Below are 18,743 nucleotides of genomic sequence, written 5' to 3'. Positions count from 1 at the left end.
TTCCTAATGGAAGAAAAAGCCATGGAGTGCAAGGTTATAAGTCGCCACCCAACACAACTATGGTTGGTTATCCTGCACAGCTTCTGGAATCATCAGTTTTTCTACTATACTTGGTCTAAAGCTGACTTCTGATACCCAAGGATTTTCAAACATTCTTTTATTAGAAATACACCTAAGATGCATGACATGGTGTGCTTCGTCTGCCTTCAAAAATACTGGGACGAGAAGTCAGAGCCAAGTTGTGATGAATTTCCTACTCATCTCAGTCAGTTTATGCAGTCAGCTCAGCAGAATCTAATGTTAAAACTTTTCTGGACTTTCCTCACAACGAATGCAGTCCTACACAAAGGTATCTTGGAAAAGCTCAGTCTAGACTTTTCTCATGTGTTTCTCACTCTACATACCAGTTTTGTTTTTTAAAGGAAGCATTTAAATATGCAGCCATCCACCAGCAGCATAACATGGTGTATAGCTCAGGGAATGCTGCTTCCCTTCATGGTTATGCTGATGGTATAAACTGGTCCTTATTGACATCAGCTAAAGAGAATGTGCTTGATGTGATTGGCCTTAGCTACTTAACACTGCGGACTCGGGCAAATAAATGCATGTCAATTGTCTAGATACACTTTGCACCAGCTTTCCACACACAGAATCGCTACGAATATAGGAAATGTATAATACTATACTGCAGTCCTACGCACATGAAGATAAGCCTCAATTCACTAAATGGGGCTTACTTCATAATAAATATGCATAGGATTACTTTGTTACTTTTTTGTGTGTGTTATATTTAACAAGGATAAGTAAAAAAAAAAGTAAGACTGAAGACAGCTTCTATGGCATTTTATAATTTTTCATGGAGCATTGAATTGTATAGGAGGTTCTTATGTCAAATTTAATGGTAACGTTCACAGAAATCTTGAGTGATGCATACTTTCGTACATAAGTTCTCAATTTAGTGTTGATAGATAACAATAACTCACTGGAAAAAATCAAAGACCACAGTGCAAAAATAAATATATAATTTTAAATAAATAAATATACTGCCATTATTCTGATACAGAATTATTACATGGTGATATTGTTACATTTACATAACAAGTCATGTACTTTAATTAAATAGACTTTTCCGATTTTTAAAAAATATATAAAGTACACTTCAAATATCTGACAAGCTGCTAGTTTATGCCAAATAAAATGAAAAGAATTCTTTCTCTTCTCATACTCAGAGTGTATTAATTTTAAGCAGTATTTTTACTACTAAAATGCTTTGGTCTGGTTGTCATTTTTAAATAACGCAAAGAACACAGTTGAAGTGTTTAAAATAATGTTATTTCTAATCTAAAATAGCATAATTATTACAATAAATATGTACCTGGATTATCATAGTCTAACAAATTGTCTTGTTCTTAGCCCTATATTGCAGTGCAAAATACTTTAATTCAATCTTAGTAGATTCAGAAAAATCTTGAGCAAATTTATGTAAACTGACTTGGTAATTATGGGCATCCGTTTTCTAGAAGGCTAACCTGATCATCCTTAAGCAGGCCAGATTTTAGGAGAGAGGAGCTATCTGTACTATTCCTTCAGTATAAGTCTGCACAGTTTGTGATCTAAGCCAAATGCAACACAGCAATGATGCATTGGGGCCTGCCAGTTTCTTCTTGTTACCTGTTTTTGTAGGCTACACAAATAGGAGGTTTATTGAGCCTCAGGTAGTCTGTCACACATGACTGATGTGCTATGTTTGAACTGACAAGTCTCAAGTTGTACAGGTCTACTTCAGCACATATTAGCTTGTGCTGTTAAGAATATGAAGAACTCCCTGAAATTGTCCCGCTGAAAACATCTTGGCTGCCGTGAACTATGGTATCATAAAAATGATAATGGTTACAATGCAAGAAAATATATTGGAAAATTTCCAGTGACAAATGACTTCATCACAATAACAAGTAAGGATCTTAATACATGGAATACAGTAACGGCACAGAATCCTTCCCCATGCTTTCGCTAGAAAAAGATATCTTCGTTTTTGAACTCCGGTAAACATTTGTATTTGCTAGGAGAAATCCAGACACAAGCCAAATTAGGTAGGCATGGACAGCTGTGATGAATTCTCTTCCCCCAAAATGGAATCTGAAATCAAATAGTTAATGTTAAAGAAATGAAGGCAAGAAGACAACTCAACAGTAGGTGCCTGCCATTAACACTAAAGTTTCCACACTAGTATATTAAACTAGTTCAAAGGGATCCCCCAAAACACATCCCATCTTCCTTACAGGTGTACTGACCTATTTTCCTCTCTTGGTGTTTATTCTTAACTATATAATGTGAAACTGATCCTCTGTGTGCACAACCATCATTTCAAAAGAGCAGTAAGTCTGGTATAGATTATTATGGTGTACCAATGGGAGTATCACTTTCGGCAAAGACCAAATCCAAAGTTTTGCAGTGTTGGTATTTGCTATCCCACATATGCTACCTTGCTTCAGATTGGGCCTTCCAATAGGATCATCCAACAACATATACCTATGTCGTACCTGTGGGAGAATAAATATTTCTAGTGCTTTCCTGGAAACAGCACTCAATATTTGCCTGTAAAAAAAGGAAATGGGTTCAACAGGAGCAGCATAGGACTTGTAATAGGGCATGAGACTTGTAAGATTGCACAGAGCCTCAAAAATATTCTTACCTACCAGCTGCACAGGCAGGTTTCACCTTATTTTTGCCCAATGTTTCTGTTAAGCACCTCAGAATTTTTTTCTCAATGGGGCAGATAAATCTGTTCATCTTTAGAGTACCTTGCTTTTACAAAATGGAACCAAATGGATTCCTTTCAGTCAGAAGTTTAGGAGCTGATTATGTGCAGCTCAGTGCAATGCCACACTTTCAGCCAATGAGAAACACAAGTCAAAATCAAATTTTATTATGATGTAAGCAGGACAAATACATATGAAGACACTTGAGCCAACGCTTCAAAAATTATTTCAGAATGACTCAGAATCTGCTCCATATTGATGATGCTGGGAAGGGAATGGAAGCAGGCAGTTGAACTGTATATACAGTATATACAATTTGTCTGTATATACAGTAGCCAAAATATTTTGCATATAACAAGTCAAAAGAATAGGATGGTGCTATTTACTGCAGCATACCCCTTCCCAATGCCTTATTATTGTTTCTCCTCTTGTACAACTGAGCTGGGAAGCAGTACAGTTTTGGAGGAGCATATAACCGTAAATGCCAAAATCTATGCCTAGTCAGGTGTGTGAACTCCCTTACTCTCCTGTTCCTGTTTGCTTTGCTATAAACCTCTACAGTTTGTTTGATATCTGTGGCAGGGATAGGAGTAGCCAATGTGGTGCCCACAAAATGTTCTGGACTACAACTCTCATTATCTCTGACCACTGAGGCTGATGGGAGTTGCAGTTCAACAATGTTTGAAGGGTACCATGTTAGCAACATGGTTTACAAGTATGGTTGACCTACTTTTTGCTAAAAACCATGGGCTTGGAGGTATTATGCATTTCTCCAAATCATACACCCACAGCAAAATTTTCCTCTAAAAACAAAACTGTTGCCAATAATGCTGTTTCATAGTGTTACTGCAAATAATTGGTTGGGATTATGTATCTAGTCCCATCAGAATAACACAATTCACTGGGGTCAACAAAACCTTTTTTGTGTGTCAGATTTTCTTCTCAAAGACCAATGCATTTTGTTCTTGCATTACAGTATTATTGTCAAAGCATCATGTTGTGTATTTTTTTCTTTATAAAATGTTGCACAAATAATATTTTATTCACCTTAATGGAAAGAAAAAAAATCTATAGAAGTGGTAGCAGGGCTAAATGAATTGCAGCTCAATCTTATCTGAAAGACTAACATTTAATCTGTGTTCTGATTTAAGCAGTATGCCTTTACTGATCTCTGATCAGCTTATATCAGTTGGTGGTCCACTTTACAAGCTCTCCATGTGTGATTTAACAAAGGGCACTCAAGGCTAATCTAGTATGAAGACAAAATTGCCTTTCAATTTAGGCTTGTCCTTGCAGATCAAGTTTAAACTCAGTGGTGTGGTAGTGAGGGAAAATAGAAATTGAATATGTCTACTTTGTACCTGACCAGCAGGCAAATGGGGAATGTCAGTGTTTTGACACTTTGAATGGTCTTCTATAACCCCTATGGATAATATGAGCTTTTTTGCAAATAAATTGGATGATTTTGAGCTATTTCTGAGGAACATCGGCTGCAGTATTCTGGATATGATGCATGGCAGCCCTAGCTTCAAGGCTAAATTGCAAGGACTAATTTTACTGAACAGTAAATACTTTGAGAACCAGTGCTGGAAACAATACAAAACAAGACCAAGATTTTCAAGAATATGCAGTCAGTGACATTCTTCCCTGCTTCTTCTTTAACAGCAGACCAAGAAAGAAATGGGAAGAAAGGTAATGGCTCCACCCCTCATTGCATGGAATGAGCATGAATGTATTTAGGGGAGAAAAAGGATGGCAGTGCCTTCTTGCAGCTTTATGGACTATCCCGTCCATTGTCTGCCCAGATACAACAATATGAAGAAAAACCAATGATTTGTACATAGGGTACTAGCAAGCAACTGAGTGTCAAACTGTCAGTTGGGTCTTGCCAATGCTACTTAAAAGGATGAAGAGAGCTTCATTGTTAGGTTATGTTACGGCTAAAATCTGGGTGCGGGGCTACTCTGCCACCCAGCTCGTCGGACTAAGTGTCTGCGGGTCCCTGCGGAAGAAAATGAGCTCAGCCGGGCACAGGAGCAAACTGCAGAAGATCCAAGTTTATTGCGCAACAGGTTCAAGACGAGATTGAACAGCGAGAAAGGGGTGACATGAACTTTTGAAAACTCCCTCCATGTCGGCAAAATACATCCCAGTTACATCATGAATATATTAAGGAAAGGTTGGGTTACACAGATTACATCATGAATACATTAAGGAGAGGTTGGGTTACACCGGATTAACATATGGAGGAGGGAGGGGGGAATATGCAGAGCTGGAGATATGCGCAGATAAGCGCTTCCTGAGTGCCGGTGATGGGAAGACAATGGTCCATGTATGCATGGTCTGCCACCTGGCATTGCCCGGAGGAAAGGCTTGGCGGAGTGATTTGACAGGATTAGGGTCTTGACACCTTGCTTGAGGGATTATGGAGGACAGGGGAGGGGTGATGGAGTCCTAGAGAAATTGAGCAAATTGGCACGTTGATTTTCTATGGATTTTATAGATTTTAGTCCCTTTAGACATTGACAATTGTGAATAAATGGATATATTGTAGCGAAGAAGGTGAAGAAGACATGCCTCCCCCTTCCGTAACAGTTACAAGCTGAGACTGAGCTATATCCTTAACAAGAAAAAGAGGCGGAGCAGTACAGTAAGTCTAAGTGCATGGTGCAATAGTGAAATGTGGATATGGTAAGGAACAGAGTATTGTCATAAAGTCTAGCAATGGTAAGAGAGTACAACCATAAGCTATGAACCTTAATATTTTCAAAATATTTTGGACTATATTCTCAGACTCCTATCAAAAGGGGTGTGGGGGTGGCGGCGGGCAGACCATGCATAATTTCCAAAAGAAGAGGTGGTTCAAAATGCAGCAGCCAGATTACTGGCTGGAGTTCCATTTAGATCTCACATAACCCCTCTTTTAAAACAGCTGCACTGGTTGCCTGTTTGTTTCTGGGCCCAATTTAAGATGCTCATGTTAGTGTTTAAAGGGCTAAACAGCACAGGCCCCAAATACCTGAACAGCAGTGCCAGCTCCTGGGGCTGAGCTCTTTCGGCCTCCCTGAATATTTTTGGGGTGTTTGGCCACCTTGAATATTTTTGGGGTGTTCAAAAAGCACGAAGGTGAAGCATGGAGCCCAGCGTAATGTGGCTCCAGTGGCCAGCTCCTTCTTCTCCTGCCGCTGGGGGAAGGAAGTTTGAAGCAACTTCCTGCAGGTGGCAGCACCAGGAGGTGGTGGAGGAGGAGCAACCAGCCATTGATGCCACGTGACTGCCATGTTCGGCTCTGCCCCAGGCTCCTTCTGACTCCTGATGTAAGGTTACCAGACGTCCCTGTTTCCCAGGGATAGTCCCCAGATTTACAGCTTTCTCAGCATTCACATGTATGTAGCGAACAATAAGTGTCCCCGGATTCATTGAAAAACATCTGGTAACCTTATCCTGACATCACATGTGCAATGCCCCACCCCAAATCGCCCTTGTGTACCCTTAAAATCTGCCCTAGAGGGTTGATGAGAGCTGCAGAGGAGATGAGAGAAAGGCATGTGATCAGAAGACTACTCAAAACAATGTTGGATTCCAACCTCTGGAAGAAAGCAATGAGGTACTTTGATTACCTGAACAATTTGCCTACTCAAATGATTAATAGCTCTGGAAATCAGCAGGGTTTGAATGATCACTTATAAGAAACAAGAGTATAAGGATAATTTTAAGATGCTTATATTCTGTAATGTGAAAGAAAAGCATTGGACTTTATTTTTTTTACCTTAAGACCTCTTACAGAATAACACTGACAGTAATATATTTATTTGCGTATGTTCTTATGATGCTGTTTCCATAAAAAGAAAACTTCCTCTGTAAAGTATATGTTCTTGCACTTTTGCAATGGATAATATTTTATGCAGTGTGACTCACAACAAAATATATTCATATTTCCTTCTACCCTGTCAGTTACGGTATCACACAGGGTACCAGAAAAAAAATACTAACTTTATGACTCAAAGGATGACAGTCTTCTCCCAAGGTTCCCATTGGTGTGCACATCCGCAGGCTCCGAATCCAGAGGCTAACAGCACAACACATGCCTCCACCACACTGTATATCTCTGTCACAAGCCTTAAACATAATAAACAAACACACAGTATTAGATTAGTAAAATTACTAAAAATAAACTGGACTACTACCCCATTATCTTATTGTACATCTAAAAACCTGTACTTTCAAGACGCTTTGCTAACACAAGGAAATTGTGGGGTTCGGGATTCACATGGTCATATAGCCCATTAGAAGCTGAAGCAAGTTTGTTTGTTTCTTTAAATTAAAAATCCTTAAATTTAGTAATTGGAAATCTTTTAATCTTAACAGGTGGAACCTACATATCAAATGTCACATGCTGTCTTTCCTCCAACCACCATCCTCAGTTCAAGTAAAGATAACCTGTGGTCTGGATCCAGCAGCTAAAGTCAGCCACAAAGGCCCCATTGAAACCAGTGGGGATTATTTAGTTGGATCCAGGCCACTAAATTATTTTATACCATCAGTGGTGCCAGACAGAATGAGATGATGGGTTAAATGATTATTTTGTTGCCAAAAGAAACATGCATTGCAAGAGGTTCTATATTAGCTCTTATGCCACGGAATAGCAGAGCAAACATTTGTAATATTTAACAATACAATGTCTCAACGTTCAGGCAGCGGTAAGATCTGTCTTATCTTCACCAGAATGCCTGCAATCACTTCTGAAACACAAAAACAATATTAATCTGGTCCAACAAAAGCAGAAGCCCCTTTTTCTTTCTATTAGAATACTTTTAATGTTTTGATTTATTTATAGCAGGCATAACTCTGAAGCTAAAAATGGAACAAGTCACTGGAGCTTGTTTCTCTGGATATTAAGTGAAGCTCTTATAAATCAAGCTTGCTCACGCAAGTATATAGTGGTTTACTCATGCAAGTATATAGTGGTTTACAAAAATCTAAGTATGCTAAGAACAAAATTACACAAAACCACAAGAAATTCAAGAAAATAAATTACAACTTCCATGAAAACATGTGCAACACTATTCCAGTCATTCCTGTTCAGAAGTACCACTGAATTTAATGGATTTCACTCTCATGTAAGTGACAATAGGATTGCAGCCTAAAGCTTTTCTGTTATTGATTGTCTATCTTATAATTTCTGGTAAAAGTTGATTTGAAAAGAAGATTCCTAGAGTATTTATTCATTTGTGACACACATAGGCCACAATTTATCAGGGAACAATCTGAGGCATTCATGCTGACCATAGTTATACTAAATACCATGTCATGTCAGCTATAAAAGACTGGCAGGCATCAAATGTTAAATATATTGAACATCCTATCCCCAAATATTTGGTTAACACTTTATATAAAAATTTACTCAGGAGAACCTTCAGACAAAACGAGGATTCATTCAAGCTCTTAAGTCTTCTGCGTGTTCGTCTCCCACCCTTGCCTCTTCCATACTGTTATGACCAGAACAGGCCACAACTCCTTGCCCATCAAGTCAGTTTCCTTTTAATTTCTAAATAAAAAGTCTTTGTACTGTTTTATTATGTTAAAATCAGCAGGAATCCTAGACTGGTAGAATGAATGGTTGCTTAAGGATTGGTGATTTAATGCCTGTTAGACAAATCCATGCTAATGTGTGGCAGGTGAGTTGTAGTATACTACTCCTGTGCTGTTTGATTACAGACAACTTGTTCTCCTCAAAGGTCACTTTCCCTGGACAGATCTTCATACATAGTTATGCATGAGCAGCCGGTTTCTGTATACAAAGATCTGTGAAGTTGGGGTATGACAACGATACCGAAAAGGAGAACATGATACTGCTGGCCACCTACAGATACCATGTGTCACCTAAAACCACCATAAGAATGAACTTCAGAGTCTTAAAAGGGCCAGCACTTCTTCTGCATCCCACAGCTTCCCTCCAAGTGTGCTCTCTGTACTGCAGGATCAGTTAAGTGCAGTGATAGGTATCAGGTTCTTTAGGGAAGGCACTTGTGAGTCCTACAGCTATGGGAGTTCCTTCTGTGGGTTTCTGACAGGTGCCATGGCCTTCTGAAAATGAGTAGGAAGCTTGGAACCCTCAACTTGGCTCCTTAGCTGATGCATCTGCTGCCTCCAGCTCTGTATCTGGAGTGCTGATGAACTCTGTGGTCATGACAATAGCATGAAAGTACTACAGCTGAGACAAGGCACCTGCCTCTGTATCTGTAAGATGCTGACAGGCTGAGTATAGACTGTCTATATTTTTTATCTTATATCATTTTAAAATAAAAAACAACTTCATAGTAGAAACTTCACTTGAAAACAAAGGTGATGAGTCAGCTAAGATTGGGCTAAGATCAGTTTAATGCCAAAGTGGATTTTGAATGGTATGTGAAAATGCCCTAAGTGCAGATGTGGAGAACCTTTGGCTTTTTAAATGCTGAGGAACTACAACTCCGATCAGCCACAGCAAACATGTCCAATGGTTAGCAATGGTGCAAGTTGGAGGTCAGCTACATCTGAAGGACCAAAGGTTCCTCACACCCGCCTTAGTGAAATCAAGGAATACATTCAGGCTATAATTCTAACCCCATTTACCTGGCAGCAAATTCCACTGAATTTAGTTGGTCATGTTTCTGAGAAGACATGGTTAGGACTGCACTGCAAAAATAACTTTGCTTTTGTTTCATTTCAAATACTTGGACTGTGAAGCTCTATAAGATTCTGCTGAGCAATGGCATCATAAATAAGCAGATTCACAGGAAAGTGTTTATGAACAGATAATGGCTCTGAGGGAAACATTACTGTCCACTGAAACAAATGCTCACTTTAGAACATTTCATTATGAATATAATTATACTCTACTGCATAAATATTATGTAATTTTAATAAGAAAATTGATATCAGAGCACATATTTACATAATAGATGGTAGCTTTAAAAAAAGTGGTTGTATGCTAATATTCAAAGTCATTACTACAGTTTTATTTTGAATTCTGAGATGAGGCACAAGGTTATGTTAGTTTACATGTCAACAGGGAAAGAAATGCAAAACCAATTCCTAAGATTTGTATAAAATATTAATTGCTAAATACTGAAATATTAACTGGATTTTAGCTGATTTCATTCTATTTTAATGTTTCATATATATTCTTAATATTGTAGAAATTTCAGTTCTATTCACTAGTTCATTTTGTAGGGCAGAGTTAAATCCTAGATACGTCCCTATGTGTGCAAGAATTGCTGCACATTTACTTTATTTTTTGTTTTTTATAAAAAACACACACAATATAAACTACCAGACAGAGCTCTTCACTGCAGATTGCTGCCACAGAAATTCTCTGCTTTCAGATAGAGACCAGGCGGGTAATTTGAAAAGGGTAAAAGCAGTAGATGAAAAGTCCTTTTCTTGACCTTGTCACTTTTTCATCTTGCCCTTTCTACTTAGTCAAGGCAGGGCTTTTTTCAGCCAGAACTTTGCAGAACTCATTTCTGGCACCTCTCAGTTGGGTACCAGCACCTCTCAGGTGGATGCCATTGCCATTTTAAGAGGAGGTTGGCATTCATGGTGAGTTCTGGCATCTCTTTTTCTAGAAGAATAGCCCTGACTCCAGGTGTCTCTTCCTTTGCTAGGATGCCTGAGTAGGTTGCTCTGTTTACTTTCTCTCCTCCCTCAGTCTCAAGGCCACTGAGGAGCCTCCTCACACATTTTAAGATGTTCTCAGAGGTCTGGTCCCTACACACCTCCTCTCAGGATAACTCCCAGTGTGTGAAGGGCTTATGCTACCTAGGTGCTTCGAGTTGAAGGACAAGAAGGTAAGCTTCAAACCATTCCATTATGAAAAATAACAGATTTAAAAGAGGGACTTTCTTTGGAATTTGTTTGTTTCAGATATTTATATACCCCTGAATTACTGAAGGATCTAAGCAGCATGTAAGCTGCAGGCTGATTGAGTAAACATTAAGAACATGATATGTTCAGAAATCAGCATATGTGTATTGTCTGCCCTCAAGCATTAAGCAGATAGTGTATATTTAACAGGGAGAAGAAAAGAGATTTATCCCAAACACAAATATTACTTTATATTACAGTTGTTCCTTTTGTTACTTCATTAATACAAATGGAGAAGTCAGGGGAACCCTGCTCAAGGATACAATTCAGTTTCTTGTCAAATTATTCCTGCACATGCTGCTGTCATACGCAAGATTTGCTCTCTGCTTCTACCACTGGATTACCTCTTTTACAAGCTAGCATAGGCTGGATCATACCCCACCTGAATATATAGAGGTGGTCATTTAGCTAATTTCTTTGAAATTGTATTTACACCTGTAAAAAGAAAGTATAATGCAATGGTAAAATAAAACAGAAAGTATTAGAGGAACCGGACATGAGCTTGTTCCTGTACTCCTTTACTGAGTCTGGCCATAAGTTCCAGCCAAGTGCCAAACTACAGAGGAGAATAAAAATGCCACATTAAGCGCCTTTGAAGAGACCCGCTATTAAGTGCAGTATTTTGTACTGAATGAAGGAATCTGTGCAGCATTGAGTTATAGAGCCTAATTTCCTTCATGGTGCTAGAAATCTATCAGCCCTGCCAATATGACATATAAGTCTTGCAACTTGTTAGCTTCCATCCTGCCCCTCCTGCTCCTCTCTTTCCTTCTGTCACCTGGACCTTAACAGTGAATCAAACTGCAGGAGGAAAACAGATTCAACGAAACAGGTTCAAGATCAAAGGCACAATGGATCCAATCTAAGGCAGGGGGGAAATGGAGCAGTTAGAGAGTCAAGACAATTGTTAAATAAAGCAGTTTTTAAAAATGCGTTTAGAGAACTTCTGTCAATAACAACACTTTGTAAGGAATAGCCAAGTCCTTAGCAAAGGAATAAGTAGGGGAAATCTTAAAAAAGCTAAAAGTATTGCAGCCTATCCACCCTCCAGCCACAGAAAAATGTGGCTATTATAAAGTCACTTTGATTTCAAAGTCTTTCCGTAAGCTGAAATACCTGGTTGGAGCTTTTAAGAGAAAATAAACCTTTCAAAGTGTTACTCAGGCTCTTGTTGTCGTCCTTCCCCAGAATCGATTACATAAAAAGTTTCTTGGCAAGACAACAGGGAGTTGCGAATCGTTTAAAACGCCTCTTTGAAAAGGGGAGCTGAGTGAACATCTCCCCTGTCTTGAGAAATTAAATGTGACAGAGGAAGGAAGATTCTGAGGAACTCAGCACAGGAGTATCGAATCCAGGAGGTGGTTTCACCTCAGAAAAAAACACGCTTCTCCACAGTTGACTCAACTTCCAAACTGAGCGCAGCTGGGGGAAGCTTTTGGAGTTACAGGTTGCGACGGCGCAAGGGCAGCTGGCTCCCAACTCCCGCCCAGGGACAACCCCAGCCTTAAATTAGCCAGTTAAAGCAGATAGTCAGTGCGGGAGGCGACTCAAGTTGCCTCAGTATCCCTCCGAGGCGACTGCCATGAGCGCGCCTTTGTCTCCCGTCCCAACCCTCTTTCCCCAGAATAGCCATAATACTCCAGGGGACAAGCTCCATCCACCCCACAACAGCCGGATACCACCAGGCACGCACGCAAAGCCTCAGGATCAGGCCCGCCTCACCCCATAAACTTCAGCAACTCGTTTCAGGCGAACGCCTCCCCAAAAGCCCCTGAGGCACGCGGGGAGTCGACACAGGCGCGCACCATGCCCTCGCGCAGGAAAAGAACCGAGCAGCGCGCCTCGTCGGTCCTTTCCTCCACAGAAACCCCCCCCCCAACAGCACACTTAAAAGCCATTTTTGCCTCTCGCACTCTCGACAGCACTCGTCTACCCGCCACCCCCTCTCGGCTGGTGGTGCTGCTTTCAGCCAGTCCCGGATTTCCCGCCAAAATAGCCACCAGGCTCAGACGGCAGAAAGGGCGCACAGGCGCGCACTTGTCTTGCCCGCTCCAACCGTCAGGGTTAACTCGTATCTCGCCATTCCTTTCTTTCTCGTACAAGGTGTCAGCCCCACTCCACCCCACTTTGCCAAGTCTATTTGGTGGCGATAATCCCTCGTCCCAGAGGCTGCCCTTCTCACCCCAGTGATAACTGCAGAATCTCCCGTGGAGAGCAGCAGGAAGAGGAGCGGGACGCAGCTCAGGCTCCTCATGGCTCCCTCTGTTCTCTCTCCCCGGGGCTGCGTGTGCAGCTCTCCGCGCGCTTATGCCTCGCTCAGGGCTCCCCTCAGGGCAGCAGCAACCTTGAGGAGCAGGAGTGGAGCCGGGGCCGCTCCAGCCCGTTATAAAGCTTAGGGCTGCCATTCAAAGGCAGGATGAGTCACTCACCCACCTACCCAGCAACGCTGCCGTCGGGGGAGAGGGACGGGGGGGGGGCACGCGCAGGAGCAGCCACATAAACACACAACACAAAACAAGCGCGCACCTCCTCCCCTCACGCTCTCAAGAAGTAGTAGCGCGGCGATTCCCTCGCGCAGAAAAGTGCACAGATACGAGGAAGGGGGGCGCTTCAGGCTGGGTTGCGTTCAGTTGCCACACGTGGGTGGGGTGGGCAATAGGTTTGTCAGCTTTATATATTTGCCGTGCGAAGGACAAATGGGCGGGGGTGGGGAAGCAGGCAAGGTCATCGTGGGGATGCTGAGGAAATAAAACTTGCAAGAAGAGCACTGATTCCACAGTAAACACGCGTCTGGAAGCAGGAGCCCATGCAGTCCTACCAAAGAAACCCAAGTAAAGGTACGTTCTAACATGGAAATATATGCACACAGGCAGTGCCAGATTTAAGTATAAGCTAAACAAGCTATAGCTTAGGGCCCCACACCCTTGGGGGCCCCCAAAAAATTTAAAGGAAAAAAACCACTGGATGTACGTTTCCAAAATATAAGATAAAAAACAAATAAAATAAAACCTACATACAACAACAGTGTTTTGTGTTGTATAGGCTCCTATGATGTACATATTTTGTAATGTGCAAATGGATTTAGATACCTATTAGGTCCATAAATCATCATATAGCATATATTCAACACAAAAACAGTGACAATTTGTTGATGACAAAGGACAGCTGGACAAATAAAGGGCCCCATTACCAGTGGTGGAACTTCATGCTCCGCCACCGGGGGCAGAGAACAGGCGGGAGCGTGGCTGGCGCACATCCCGGGGGCGTGGCACGCTGCCCACAGGGGCGTGGTGTGCTACCTGCGGGGGCGTGGCACCCAGCGCACTGGTGGGCAGCCGTGATGGCACCCCACCAGGATCGTGGTGCCAGGGACAGTGGGATCCCCCTGACCCACTCTTCCTCCACCAGTGCCCATTACCTTCAGTAGCTTAGGGCCTCATCAAACCTAAATCCAGCCCTGCACACAGGTGCAAACACACTTATGCAGATTGTGTCCCCAAAGAGACACAGTAACGAAGTATCCACCAAAGCACAGGCTGCCATAGGCAGGTTGCAAGAGAAACACAAAGGACAAATGAATGGAAGAGTCAGGTATCCACACACAGGTGTGCAGTGTACCCAGAAACATACACACACTGGAACACAACAGGGTGATGCTGTTGGGTTTGGGTGTAGGAGAGGCAGTTCAAATCCCCTCCCAAGCTGTTAGACTTTCTGGAGTATAACAGAAGGAGCATCTCCACTCCCATTGTTAAGCCCAGACCCTAAGGTCCAACTCCGAGGGCCTTCTGGTGGTTCCCTCACTGTGAGAAGTGAAGTTACAGGGAACCAGGCAGAGGGCCTTCTCGGTAGTGGCGCCTGCCCTGTGGAACACCCATCAGATGTCAAACTGATAAACAACTATCTGAAGGCAGCCTTGCATAGGGAAGTTTTGTAATGTTTGATGTTGTATGGTGTTTTTATATTTTTCTGGAAGCTTCTCAGAACTGCCCAGTCAGATGGGTGGCATATAAATAATAAAATTACCGTATTTTTTGCCCCATAGGAGGCACCGGCCCATAGGACGCACCAAGTTTTTTTGGGGGGAAATAAAGAAAAAAAATTATTTCCCCCCCAGGCGCTTGTGGGGCCAGCAGTGGGGAGAAGCGCTCTTCTCCCCACCGCCCGCCTGCAGACCAGGTCTGGGGACAGCAGGAAGACGCACTGCGCCTCCCAGCTGTCCCCGGAGCTTGCGGGACAGGCAGCGGGGAGAAGCGCTTTTCTCCCCGCCACCTGCCTGCAGACCAGGTCCGGGGACAGCGGGAAGACGCGCTGCGCCTCCCTGCTGTCCCCAGAGCTTGCGGGGCAGGCAGCGGGGAGAAGCACGCGTCTCCCCGCCGTCAGCCTCCAAACCACATCGGGAGACAGCGGGAGGCGGCGTTCCGCCTCCCCGCTGTCCCCCGACCTTGTGGGGCTGGCACTGCGGCTCTCCTGAAGCCTGCATTCGCCCCATAGGACGCATACACATTTCCCCTTCATTTTTGGAGGGGAAAAAGTGCATCCTATAGGGCGAAAAATACGGTATTATTTCCAAACTTGTCTTTCAATGTACTGGTTGTGTGGTTGAATGAGCTTGACTGTGGATACAGTTTGAGTTTACTGTGCAAAACCCATCTATAAATAAACTACTTTGTGGTGAAAAGTATCAAAATGACATATCCAAGGATTTTCACACACAGGATATGCTTCTGAGATGATACCACACAACTAAGTTTTGTAACACATACCTCATCCCTGTTCACTACACATTTGTCAATCCCTGACCTTTCTGGACCTGAGTAATGTGCATTTTAAACTTTCTAGGCCAGGGGTCAGGAAGGTTTACCTTGCCTGGGCCGGTTCACTCCCGCGGAGATTGCCTTGTGGCAATTGCCTTGTCTGCGCAGCTGCCGCAGAAACGAGTCCCCACTCCGTGCTGCACTGGTTTAGCGCAGTGTGCAGGGATTCACCAAGCGGGAGGCTCGGTTTGGGGGTGGCTCGGGGGCAATTTAAATGACCCCTGTGGGCCGCTTGTGGCCCATGGGCTGCAGGTTGCTGACCTGTGTTCTAGGCAGACAGCTCAATCTACTTAACCTTTTTTACTCCATCTCTGTCATACACTTGCCTTTTCCCCCTTTTATTTCAAATTTTGATTTTGCAAAGTTGAAGGTAGAATCTTGTGTCTTCACATGTAAATTTGATTTTTAAAGTAACCTAATTGTTCATACAAATTAACTTTAAAGGTGTCTGAGTGAAACATTTAACTATGTTGAGTATGAAATCCTTTTTTGTTCATTTCTAACCAGGAATTGTCAAGCTTGTTGGCTGGGCTATCCCATTTAAGGGGAGCATTTTGACATCATTTTCATTACAAAAAATGGCTATATATAGTATTTATAATTTGGCGATAAACTTGCAGGAGACAAATAATCCATTCATGGAGGTCATTTCAAAGCAAGGAAATAAGGGTCTTTGGATAAACAGTTCGCGCAAATCTACATAAACTCACTGAAACCATCAGCTTTTAATACTTGCTGAAAATACTTGCTGAAAATCTTACCGTAATCTTTAACTTTATTCAGAACATTGATAACAGCCACAATCTAGGCAAAGCTCAGCAATTTTAAGCACAATTGATAATATAAGAATATTCTTATATGTATATTCTTATGTCTCTCCCACAGAAATTAAATCTGAATGGAAAAATATCTCTTTAGGATTAAAAATTTTTTTGAAACCAAAACATATTGCCCATTGTTGGCTTTTAACAGAACAACAGACATGAAACTAAACTCAAAGATACAATTGTCCCATATAATGTCACTCAAACTTTCTATTTTTTTAAAAAAATTATTTTTACAATTAAATTTCAGTTTATAAACATAAGCTATTCAAGACTGTCAAGCCTAAAGCAGAATATTATATAGTGAAACAAGCATGGAATTTTCCTGCAAGTATTTTTGCATTTCACTGCAAATTTCTTTGGTCAAGATCTAGAAGTAGCAGGGCAGTCTATGCAAATCACTTTTTTGGCCTTCAAGATGAGAATGGTCATGAATGGCAAAGCACGACATCTCTGAAATGAAGATGAATACCTGGGGGAAACTGGAGCAAAATGACAATTGCATGACTCTGACATTCAATCCCTGCTATCTTGAGATAGATCTAAACTGGTGCCATGGGCTTAATTGCCCATTGTAAAATCCCCTGTGGCAGACTTGCTTGAAAGTATAAATGTCAATTTGTTTTTAGAACCATAGAACCATAGAACTGTAGAGTTGGAAGGGACCCTGAGGATCATCTAGTTCAACCCCCTGCAATGCAGGAATATGCAGCTGGTCCATACAGGGATCGAACCTGCAACCTTGGAGTTATCAGCACCATGGTCTAACCAACTGAGCTATCCTGAGTTTTTAAAAAATAAAATAAAAAATAAGTGCATACCAAAGCTGCATTTGTTCTTGAACCAAACATAGTTTGAAAGTAAAATTTAAATTAAACTTTATTGATTTTGTGGTTGTTGTTGTTTAGTAGTTTTGTCGTTTCCGACTCTTCGTGACCCCATGGACCAGAGCATGCCAGGCACTTCTGTCTTCCACTGCCTCCTGCAGTTTGATCAAACTCATGTTGGTAGCTTCAAGAACACTGTCCAACCATATTGTCCTCTGTCATCCCTTTCTCCTTGTGCTCTCAATCTTTCCCAGCATCAGGGTCTTTTCCAGGGAGTCTTCTCTTCTCATGAGGTGGCCAAAGTATTGGGGGCTCAGCTTCAAGATCTGTCCTTCTGGTGAGCTTTTAGTTTCAGTAATTCCTCCTCTTTCATTGAGCATGGGGCCAGACCTACAAGCTTCTTCAGTCCTACCTGCTTGCGTGGTCACTGGTGAAAGTGAGCTTATTCCCTCCTTTGGGATTCTAGATTAGATTGAGCAGGACTGGGGTGCCAACTTGAATAAAATATTGGGGAGGGGGGGAGTAAGCTCTACCCTGCATAATCGATCACAGGACATGGTGCATGCATACCATTTAAATGGCAATGCCCAGCAACTTTGTGGAGTCCTGCCCTCTCAAATATTTGATTGAGGGGAGTGAGGAGACCTTGGCACCAGGAGTTGGCTCCTATGAGGAGAACTCAAATGCACACATTCTCCACTTAGGTTAACAATAATGTGTGAAGCAGTCCCAACAATATCAATAATATAGATATATAAAGATAAAAACAGGGAGAGGTGAGAGAGCCCTTTGAAATGGCATCTGATGAAATGACCTTGAGTCCACAAAAGCATATGAATAATAAATGTGTTAGTCTTTCAGGTGACAGAAGATCCTGACTGCTTTTGCTGCAAACGTAACTGTGAACTAGAAAATTTGAAACTGTCTTAGTGGTACAGTATATTTCCCTTGTAAATGGCCATCTCTTGCTTCTAGCACGCACTGCCATCCATTAACTGAAAACTCCCAGACTTTGGAAAGGACTTCAAACGCAATCTAGTCCAACCCACTGCTGATCCAGGAAATAGTGTAAAGTAAAGGGACCCCTGACCATTAGGTCCAGTCGTTACTGACTCTGGGGTTGTGGCGCTCATCTCACTTTATTGGCCGAGGGAGCCGGCGTACAGCTTCCAGGTCATGTGGCCAGTATGACTAAGCTGCTTCTGGAGAACCAGAGCAGCGCACAGAAACGCCGTTTACCTCCCCACCGGAGTGGTACCTATTTATCTACTTGCACTTTGACGTGCTTTCGAACTGCTAGGTTGGCAGGAGCAGGGACCGAGCAACAGGAGCTCACCCCGTTGTGGGGATTCGAACTGCCGACCTTCTGATTGGCAAGTCCTAGGCTCTGTGGTTTAACCCACAGCGCCACCCACATCCCTAGCATTCCTCAAATGTTAAGCCTCTACTTAAAAACCTTAACTGTAAAAACTTAATGAAGGACAGCCCACTACCTTCTGAGTCAGGGGAATAGTGTAGTGGGGGGGGGGGGACTGTTGGGGCAATCACCCTGGGCATATTTTCCTCTCCAAGCCAGCACTGCACTGCTTTCGAACTGCTAGGTTGGCA

The 18,743-nt window shown here is 42.3% G+C and overlaps 1 protein-coding gene across 2 annotated transcripts; it reads right to left on the bottom strand.

Moving 5' to 3' along the window:
* Nucleotides 1-1,302: 1,302 nt before the first annotated feature.
* On the bottom strand, nt 1,303-13,055 carry PROK2 (prokineticin 2). Of its 2 annotated transcripts, XM_079957347.1 has the most exons (4): nt 12,850-13,055; nt 6,753-6,878; nt 2,541-2,595; nt 1,303-2,136 (listed from the first exon to the last, which is right to left on the bottom strand). In XM_079957347.1, the coding sequence occupies exons 1-4, from the start codon at nt 12,919-12,921 to the stop codon at nt 2,087-2,089; spliced, it is 303 nt and encodes a 100-aa protein (XP_079813473.1). In that variant the 5' UTR covers nt 12,922-13,055; the 3' UTR covers nt 1,303-2,086. The 2 variants fall into 2 exon arrangements, with proteins under 2 accessions (XP_079813473.1, XP_079813472.1); XM_079957346.1 differs by lacking the exon at nt 2,541-2,595 and having other exon boundaries at nt 12,850-13,049.
* Between the last annotated feature and the right edge of the window lie 5,688 nt (nt 13,056-18,743).

The sequence above is a fragment of the Podarcis cretensis genome, assembly GCF_951804945.1.
Source record: "Podarcis cretensis genome assembly, chromosome: 2".
Classification (NCBI taxonomy): Eukaryota; Metazoa; Chordata; class Lepidosauria; order Squamata; family Lacertidae; genus Podarcis; species Podarcis cretensis.
Note: the sequence above shows the minus strand (reverse complement) of the source record. Positions and strands in the feature narration are given on the sequence as shown.

Coding starts and splice junctions, on each gene's coding strand:
- PROK2 (XM_079957346.1), bottom strand. CDS start 12,921: ATGAGGAGCCTGAGCTGCGTCCCGCTCCTCTTCCTGCTGCTCTCCACG. Junction 6,879..12,849: donor ATTCTGCAGTTATCACTGGG/GTGAGAAGGGCA, acceptor ATTATGTTTAAG/GCTTGTGACAGAGATATACA. Junction 2,137..6,752: donor GTCATCCTTTGAGTCATAAA/GTTAGTATTTTT, acceptor ATTTGATTTCAG/ATTCCATTTTGGGGGAAGAG.